This window comes from Pelophylax lessonae, assembly GCF_965119305.1.
Source record: "Pelophylax lessonae genome assembly, chromosome: 12".
Classification (NCBI taxonomy): Eukaryota; Metazoa; Chordata; class Amphibia; order Anura; family Ranidae; genus Pelophylax; species Pelophylax lessonae.
This window is the reverse complement of record NC_138779.1, coordinates 145322679-145332972: the sequence shown is the minus strand read 5'-3', so window position 1 is coordinate 145332972 and position 10294 is coordinate 145322679. Positions and strand designations below refer to the sequence as shown.

General features: G+C 41.0%; 1 protein-coding gene across 2 annotated transcripts; it reads right to left on the bottom strand.

Annotated features, from left to right (window-relative positions):
• Positions 1-2127: 2127 nt before the first annotated feature.
• On the bottom strand, positions 2128-9202 carry LOC309568455 (uncharacterized protein; the record flags this gene model as incomplete). 2 transcript variants are annotated; one of them, XM_082274126.1, is made up of 5 exons in its annotated part: positions 2128-2290; positions 3466-3685; positions 4610-4779; positions 5724-5901; positions 7177-7299. In XM_082274126.1, the coding sequence occupies 5 exons, from the start codon at positions 7297-7299 to the stop codon at positions 2163-2165; spliced, it is 819 nt and encodes a 272-aa protein (XP_082130252.1). In that variant the 3' UTR covers positions 2128-2162. The 2 variants fall into 2 exon arrangements, 1 of the variants encoding a protein (XP_082130252.1); XR_014226022.1 differs by lacking the exons at positions 3466-3685; positions 5724-5901; positions 7177-7299 and adding an exon at positions 8932-9202 and having other exon boundaries at positions 2159-2290.
• Positions 9203-10294: the final 1092 nt, after the last annotated feature.

Sequence of the window (10294 nt, the reverse complement as noted above, 5' to 3'; positions counted from 1 at the left end):
GCAGAGAAAAGTGGTCAGTCTTCTGCAGTTGTCAGAACAAATACAGATGAGTCCATGTCCACCTCACGTCCTCCCTTAGACCCAACTTCAGACATGACAGAGGAGTCAGCTGAGCTGTTTGACCACAGTGTCGGCCATCTACTCCAGCCTGATGCTCAGTCCTTTATGGAGTCTGATGTTGGGTCTGAGTTTGAGGAGGAGGAGGCAGAGCAAACAAGAGGGGAGAGCAGACGGCCCGCTCCATCTAAGGCCGCACCTGTTGTCTCCCGGGCCAGGCCTGATGCTCAGTCTTTGATGGAGTCAGATGTTGGGTCTGAGGTTGAGGAGGAGGCAGAGCAAACAAGAGGGGAGAGCAGACGGCCCGCTCCATCTAAGGCCGCACCTGTTGTCTCCCGGGCCACTATACACACCTCATCTTGCTGGGACTTTTTTGAGACATCCCATGCAGACAAAACAGTTGCGATCTGCAAGATTTGTAAGAAGGGTATAAAACGTGGCAGAAATGTCAACCACCTGGGTACAAGCTGCCTAAACAGGCATTTGACAACCCACCACTCGGCCCGTTGGCAGGAGCATTTAAAGAACCCACAAAAGGGCCAAAGATCGGTCAGTCGGCCTCCTAGTCCTCCTCGCGCTCCTCCTCATGCTCCACCTGCTCCACCTGCACATCAGTCTGTTCCTGGCCCTGCTATAGTCACTCGTCACCTGTTGGCAGCCTCCACTGACAGGGATGATGATATAGCAGGCAGTGTCGCATCTACCTCCAGCACACCACCAGCTGTAACATCTAGACGCCAAATTTCGATTGCACACATGCTGGAACGAAAAAAAATGTATACTCCCCGCCACCCACATGCCCAGCGTCTAAACAGTAGTTTGGCTAAACTACTGGCTCTGCAACTATTACCATTTAACCTGGTAGAGTCTGCTCCCTTCCGTGACTTCGCAAAATGTGCAGTTCCACAGTGGCAGGGGCCAAGTCGGCATTACTTTGCCCGTAAGCCCACGTGGAAGAAAAATATATTTAAAAATATATTTTAAAAATACATTCTTAATATATTTTTCCTGAATATATTGACATATATTTGAAATACTACAATTTTGGCCATATTCAATATATTTCTAATATATTTATGAATATATTATTGAATATATATTCAGAATACATGCTCAAATATATTTCAAAATATATTTTGGAATGCATTGTGAAATATGCTGTGAATATATGCAGAAATATATGTTAAATGTACTTCTGAATGCATTTATCAATATATTTCTGCAGCCATAAATATATTTCAAAGTGCATTTTGGAATGCATTGTGAAATATATGTCTGAATATATTCGCAGCATATTTCACAATGCATTCCAAAATGCACTTTGAAATATATTTATGGCTGCAGAAATATATTGATAAATGCATTCAGAAGTACATTTAACATATATTTCTGGATATATTCACAGCATATTTCACAATGCATTCCAAAATACATTTTGAATATATTGCAAAGTGCATTTTGGAATGTATTGTGAAATATGCTGTGAATATATTCTGGAATGTATGTTGTGAATATATTCTGGAATGTATGTTGTGAATATATTCTGGAATGTATGTTGTGAATATATTCTGGAATGTATGTTAAGTGCCAGTTCACACTGCCGTGACTTATCGGTATAATGAAACTGTTCTAATCCCAGCGACTTAGAAAAAGGTTTCTGCGCTACTTTGTGGTGACTTCTGTTAATGAAGTCACAAGCAAGCCGCAATGAGTTTGTGCAGGGAGTCTGCTGTCAAAAACGTGCAACTTTGAAGCTGCATAGATGTGAACAGGCCGTAAATGTACTTTTGAATCAAAAATGTAAAAAATATATTCCTATTATATTTTGAAATGCATTTATATACTGTATTTTATATATTGTAGGCCTATAAAACCAACAAATTCTTCTGATAGTTTTCAAAATATATTTCCAATGCATTTCAAATATAATCCACTACATTAAAAATGTATACTCCTGGAATTCAAAAACATTTTCTGGATGTGGAAAAAAAAATTAACACAAAGTACAAAACTCAAAAATTTTATTAACATGTAAATATACAAAAAAAACAAAACACAGAAAACAAAGTGGTGTTAGGCGTGGCAACAGACATTAACAAATAAGTTTATTTGTTGTATTCTGTTGAGGTTCCTGATGTTTCCTTCAGGCGATATTTCAGCTCCGCAATTTTTCTGTTGACAGCATCACTTATTACACCTTTGGAAGTCCCAGGAAACTTTGCCAAAGTGGCAGCTTTAAAAAGTAAATGGAAAATATTAGACTTATTTGTTTTTCCTTGTGAACCAAAAGCCCTGTAAACAGATGCATCTGAGTAAATAAAACTAACAATTTGAAGCATGTATAAAAATATTGTAGACCTTTAAAAATCTGTACAGAATCAAAATCTTGTCTCTCTCTACAACTTGCCTATTAATGCAGACTACTACCAGATTAACCACTTCAGCCCCGGAAGGTTTACCCCCTTCATGACCAGGCCATTTTTTGCGATATGGCACTGCGTTACTTTATTTGACAATTGCGCGGTCACGCAACTCTGTACCCAAATAAAATGTATGTCCTTTTTTTTTTTTTTACCACAAATAGAGCTTTCTTTTGGTGGTATTTGATCACCACTGCGTTTTTTTTATTTTTAGCGCAAAAAACAAAAAAAAAAAAACACCAATATTTTTTACTTTTTGCTATAAAACATTATAGAAAAAATAAATAAATAAATAAAAATTTCTCATCAATTTAGGCCAATATGTATTCTGCTACATATTTTTGGCAACCCCCCCCCCCCCTCCAATAAGCCTATATTGATTGATTTGTTATAGTGTCTACAAACTATGGGATAGATTTATGGATTTTTTTTTTTTTTACCAGTAATGGCGGCGATCAGTGATTTTTACCAGACTGCGACATTGTGGCAGACAAATCTGACACTGACACTTGTGGCAGACAAATCTGACACTGACACTTTTTGGGGACCAGTGACACCAATACAGTGATCAGTGCTAAAAAAAAAATAAAAAAATGCACGGTCACTGTATATGACACTGGCAGAGAAGGGGTTAACATCAGGGCGATCAAAGGGTTAAATGTGTGCCTTGGAAGTGCTTTCTGTGTGGAGGAGGTGCTCTGACTGGGGGAAGACTTAGCAGGAACATAAGATCTCCATCTTCCCCTCTGACAGAACGGCGGTCTGCCTGGTTTACATAGGCAGACCTCCATTATGCCGCTCTGCTGAACAATCGCGGACTGCCTGTGAACATCGGGTGCGCACCCCAGACGCTGTGCACAAAATCATATAGGTACGTGAATTGGAGCAGAAGAGCAATGCCCCGCAGTATATGTATGTGGGGTGGTCAGCAAGTGGTTAAATAAGATACTTCATTTTGACACAACACTAAAATTGGCTTACTGTCTACCTGTCAAAGCTGATGTTTTCACTGGGTCTAACTGCACCCGCTTCTCTCCATCTGTCAGCCGCTTAGAAGCACCACCTTTAAAGTTACTTTTTAATAGGGTTTCCGTGTCAAATAAACACACAAGAACAGCTCTAACAAATGCTGAAGCAGTACGACATTGATGTGCTGCAGTCCACTGCGGTACAGACAAGTACACACCAGTTCCAGGATGCAGCTCCATCTGCAATGAGATAAATGGCGTATTAGGAACTAGATACTTCTTTAAATTTAAATGACAGAGTTTTTAAAATGAACGATTAACAATTCTGCAAACAATGTGGAATGCAAGATATTGAAACCTTCAAAACAAAATGTTAAAGAAGCCTGGTTCTCAGGTTGTGGATAGTGAACCAACGTTCAGTGGATCACCACATGCCTTCCACTGCACTAGATGAGGTTCCTTAGCCTCCCCATAGCACACTGTCAAGTTTTCACACTGAGCTGCCATTCAGAATATTTTTACCAAAGTGTCAGTTTGCAGTGGGGTGGTGTTATGGCCATGAGAGAGCTCCACCCATATGTGCATTGCATACAGCTCCATCACATGCCCTGTGGAGACTGGTGCCCGGACCAGAGCTACACCGCATTCTTGCTCTTAGCACCTATATGGTGCATGCAAGGGAGCTGTACAAGTAATGCACATATTGATGTAGCTTATTTATAGCACAACAAACCACGACCCAGCCCTGTGTGATTATTTTAGTTTACCATGCAATTGCACCTACCACGCATTCTGATGTGGGAAGTGCATTTCCATTTATTTGAATGGCACCCCAAATGCACCTCCCACACACAGTTTGATAGCCCGCAACGCAATGCTGTGCATGCTTGTGTGGTGCAATTTGGGTCATCAGGTGTTGACCAAGGATGAATGTCGGTCCTGAGGTCTCATAGGTTGAGAACCACTGTTATAGAAAATGCAATAGCAATTTGAATCTATCTCTGCATGTTTTCTACTTTATACATTTCTTCTTGGTGAATAAATTGAGGGAGCTTTAAACTTGCTAATGTCGTCTTGCATGATTTTGTCATGTGCAACTAATTTCAAATAGCACTTAAAAATAAATCCCCCCGAATATTCAAGTGTGGGAAAAAAGAAGACAACCTGTTTAGGTCTAGAGTACGATGCTTGACAAGGAGATGAGCTCAACTCTTCAGATGAAATGGATGCTGATGCATACGATGCCCCCACACAGGATGAACTGCCACCTTCATTCTTCAGTGCTATCAGCTGCGCTGTTGTGTTTTTCAGTGTATCTAATACACCAGGCAGCTCTATGGAAATGCATTAGTTTAGTTACAAATACTTTTAAGAAGCAATCTATTTTCTCACTATATCTATTCATTTGTTAGAAATTGATTACTTATGTAAAATGTATCTATATATGATTAGAGGGTTTCCTCCAGTATGCTGCTGGCTCCCCACTAGACCACTAGATCAAAAATATTTCAGTAGGGTTTCCCAAGGTAAAAGTGAGCATGTCCCACAAAATACAAACTTACATGTGCAGTATGTAGTTACCACAGTGCACTTACTGATACTATAAAGAACGCAGTACAGTAATCGAACACCTAACTATCCCCGAGGTACTGTTGTTTCTGGTTGATTGAGAGCTAATAGTAACTCTCGAGCAACCCCCCCCCCATGACATCCTGTTCCCCCTCTCTCCCCCCATGGCCTGACTGACCTGCTGACAAGCTTCCTCAGCCAACAGGTGAATGTAAGCAGCTGGGAGCAATAGTGAAACTGCTATTGGCCATTTCAAATTACAATAGCCAACAACAGGCTGGCTATTGTACCTGAACAGAGGAGTGGACCAGAGAGAGAAAGTTCTCGGATTCACCTCTCTATTTAGTGGGCGGGCATAGCCAGCCTGCTAGTGTAATTTTAAATAGCCAATAGCAGGCTGGTTTGCAGGTTGCTTGAATGACAGATAATGGGGAGTTTACAGTATGAATATAATAAATGTCACAAACTTGTGTGCCATTGCTAATCATGATCAAGAGTTCTCTTTGTCAAATATTTCCACACAAAAACATATTCCAGTGGAAATAAAAAATTTGGATCTAGGTGTAGACTAGCAGAATGAGAAGAAAATACATAACCCACAGATTACCAGAATAATTGGGCAAAATTATGTTTGGTCATTTGTGTCCATTTTCTGCCTGCCTTTCAGAAATGTACCTACCTAGCTAAGAGTTAGGTTGTATTGACTTGCCTGTAACAATTAACTGTCTCAGTTGTTGGTTTTCTTCTTCCAAGTGCTTAATCTGGTTTTCCATTTTCCTAAATGTTCCTGCGGCTTCATCCTCGTCTTGCTTATCTTTCATAGCATCAAGTAACTGCCTTGCAGCAGCTGTTTCTGCCTGTCTGCGTATTGTTTTCTGTGATTTAGCCTACAACATTTTGAGAATAGTCACTAACACAAAGGAACATGTCATATTACAAACTTAAATTTAGGATTAATACAATTATCAGTAACAAATCTAGGATATAGCCCCACAATTTACCACTAAAACAATGTTCTCAGGGGCAGACTGACACAGATCACATTATTAGTAATGGCAGCAGCATTAGATGTGCACATGCTATGGTTGGGATAAATGTTGGGATTCATTAATCGACTGATTTGGTTGCCCTGCTCTTTCATAATTCTTACAGTGTTGTATAAAAGTACCCAGGGCCATATTTATTGATTAGATCATGGGCACATATTTTCTTGGGTCCCCTTGCCCCATACCCACCATGCCCAGCCCCTACTCGACACACCCCCACCATGCAATTCCTATTTCCACCCCAAAATTCCAAAAAAAAAAAAAGGGAGAGATGACCCCTCATGAGATGTGAACCTGTGCAAGATGTCACGCAGTCATGCTACATGGTGTATGACAGGGGTGGAACAACACTATGTGATGCCAATAGCATAGTAAACAGAATGGTGTGACCTATGCAGAGGTGGACTGGCAACACATATACTAATCCATACCATCCTCCCTCCTGTAACATCCTCCCCCAGTGTGGGGGTGTGCTGTGCCACCCCCCCCCCCACACTGTACCATGCTCCCTGCTGTATTGTACCACCTCCCCCCCCCCGTACTGTGCCATCCTTCACACCTGGCATGCATCATTCTTCCTCCACACTGTGCCATCTCCCTCAACCCCCATACTTTGCTATCCTTCCCGGTCCTGTATCATCCTTCCTTCTATGCTTCCCAGCCAAATGTCATTCTCTTAGACAGTTGTCTCAGCTCCACACTGTCTCCTTGTAAATCACATGCAAAGCAGCCAGTGTCACAGAAAATGGCAGGCCTGGGATCAGAGAGAGGTCAAAGCAGCTCTCAGGGCAAGACACACCACTTTTTCACACAGCGGAGCCTGCCAACAGTGCAGGAGAAAGTTTAGTATGCATTCTCTGTGGACAAAGCAGAGAACAGGAGCAGAGATGCACAGCACAGCCAATGTTCCTACAGTGACAGGTCCCCTCCCGGCTGAACGTTCAGTCCACCCTTGCACGTGTATATCTTTTGAGTGCTCAAGGGGCAGCTGCTTTGTTCCTCAAAACAATGACTGGGACTGGGGCAACTGTCCCTTTTGCCCTAAGTGAAAGACAGTCTTTAAAGTTCTTATGCTAAAGAAGAGTATCAACCCTACATTAATAATAAAGGCTGTACCTGAACATATACAGGGGTAGATTCGTCCTCTGATGTTGATAATTCTTCTAATCTTCTTTTTGAAATTCTTTTTTCGCTCAAAGGTTTTTCTTTTTTGGCAACAAGGCAATTTAGTTTTCTCATTAGTGAATGTTCTCGATCTAAAAACAAAAAGCATTATACTTTAATCAGAATCAAGACTTTAAATATCTTTATTTAGTAAAAATGTTATAAATTTTTCATGCTTGCACCACATATCTGCAACAAATATCCAGTGTTATTGGTCACATTTGATGTTTTTAAAATTATATTCTAGAGGAAATATAAATAATCAGAATTTTACAGGTCTTTTTCTTAGGAGGCCTAAATACTGTCCATACTAAACTTCAGTCTTTGTGTGTTTTTTCCATTAAAATGTCTAGTGTTATATGGTATTGGATGGACTGAATCGTTACCCAAGTGCACAGCTACACTTAACCACTTGCCGACCGTATACTCGGTACTTGATCCTGCACTTCTGGGTCTGGGGTGTGCACACGCGCTGCCGGCGACCCCCTTCCACTGTGATTGGACAAGGCAGGATCCAATCAGTGGGTCCAGCGGACTTGATGTCTGACAGGACCCGCCGATTGTTCAGGACAGAAGCAGAACAGTGGTCAGAACAAGGCAGACTGTCGTTCTGTCAGAGGGGAAAGTAGTGATCCTGTGTTTCTGCAAATCAGGAACACAGATCTCTGCCTTTCCATAGTACAAGCACCTCCCCCACAGTAACCAAGCACATATTAGGCACACATTTAACCATTTGATTGCCCCTAATGTGAACCCCTTTCCTCTCCAGTGTCATTAGTACAGTAACCGTGCATATTTTTAGCATTGATCACTGAAATAAGGTTACTGGTCCCCCCAAAAAAAAAAAAATTAGTGTCCGATTTGTCCGCCGCAACATTGCAGTTCCGCTATAAGTGGCTGATCACTGCCATTGCTAGTAAAAAATAAATACATTTCCAAGGTTTGTAAACACTATAACTTTTGCAAAAAACCAATCAATATACACTAATTGGGGTTTTTTTCTGTACCAACAGAATACATATTGGCCTAAATGTATGAAGAAATTTGATTTTTTAAATTTTTTTACTGGCTATGTTTAGGAAAGTAAAAAATATTGTTTTTTTTTTTTTTAAATTGTCGGCCTTTTTTTTGTTTAAAGTGGGAAAAAAATAAAATAAAATATCAGAGGTCGTCAAATACCACCAAAAGAAAGTATATGTGAGAAAAAAAGGACATCAATTTTAGTTGGGTACAGTGTTGCACGACCGCGCAATTGTTAGGTAATTTTTCTGGGAAAAAAAAAAGGCTGGGCAAATATGGCTTAAAGAGAAAGAAAACTTCCTCTTCAGACATTTACCTACAGTGAAAATATCTCCTAACTGTGTACCGTTAAGAAGATATCACTGGCACATGCGCTCTGAAAGAGTGGCCACATGGTGCCGTTCTTTCAGAGTCCCGTGCCATAAACTGCTGCTCCCGCGCACATGTGGAAGTGACGTCATTGTGGCTCTGACCAATCACAGCGCCAGAGCCCCACAAGCCTGGAAGAAACTCTGAGAAAATTGTGAGCGGTGGCTGCTGGAACAGCTTCGTTCTAAGGTATTACATAATGCCTTTGTCTTACCGAGTTTTTTTCTGAGTTTACAACCTCTTTAATCTAGCTGAGTGAATTGGTAACCCCTAAAGCATTCTTCTAGTATAGCAGATATATTAAATATATTAATTTACCATCCACATCCAATAGAGTCGCTTCATAGCAAGGCCAACCTCCTGGAGGGCATTTTCCTTGTCGCCATTCCATCATATACGTTTCCTGCCCAGTGATGGTATCATTTTCTTTATAGCCCCTGATCCAGTCACATTTAATCACGCTGTATGTATGTGCATCATCACCTTCTTCCCATCGCACCAAAGCAAATCTTGTCATTGTGCGCAGTGCAGTCCAAACTTCAATGATGCTAAAATAAAACAAAGACCTTGTGGGACACAATTTAATAATGTGATATGGTGATATGGTGATCTTCACCTTTTTTCCACTTGCAAGAAAGGCCATGGTTTTTACTTAATTTGGCAGCCTGACTATTTTTAGTCTCGGTTCACACTGGGGTGACTTGTTGCGCTCCATTAAGTGCAATGAAACTGTTGTAATCTGATCGCCCCAAGTTAGAAAAAGGTTTCTGCGCTACTTGGGGGCAACTTTAGAGTGTCTTGCATTAACTTCTATTGAAGAAATAGTTTGCAAGCTGCGCTGTAATCGCACTGTATGGGGTGGCTTCACCGTCTGGCGACTTTGAAGCCGCCTCAGTGTGAACCAAGCCTTAATGGGTTAGTTCCTGTGATGTTAAAAAAATAAATAAAAAAAGGATCAGTGTCCTGTGTCCATTTTTATTAGTATGATATATTTTAGCAGAAAAAAAAAAACTGTGCATATATAAAATGTCCTCCACCAGTGGGTAATATGGGCTTGCTTGTATTTGTAGTGCACTCATCCTTCCAACAGTATACCACTCTCACCTCACAAGATGGACCAAATGAATATCAGGTCAAACACTCTTTTACATAGGGTTTTCATGCTCTTTTGTATGTATCCTTAAAGGTTAATAAGGATCTCTCATTATTGGTAGTGATGTCGCAAACATAAAATGTAATGTTCGCGAACCGGCGAACCGCCATAGACTTTAATAGGCAGGCGAATTTTAAAACCCACAGGGACTCTTTCTGGCCACAATAGTGATGGAAAAGTTGTTTCAAGGGGACTAACACCTGGACTGTGGCATGCCGGAGGGGGATCCATGGCAAAACTCCCATGGAAAATTACGTAGTTGACGCAGAGTCGGGTTTTAATCCATAAAGGGCATAAATCACCTAACATTCCTAAATTGTTTGGAATAACGTGCTTTAAATCATCCAGTGTGTGTATACGATCAGGTATGATGTTGCATCGATCAGGTAGTGTAAGGGTTACGCCCGCTTCACAGTGACAGACCAAACTCCCTCGTTTAACGCACCGCAAACAACCGCAAACAGACCAGAACCGACCAAAATGGGACAGGAACTGGGCTTTAAGGGTTAGGGTTAAGGTTAGAGGGTT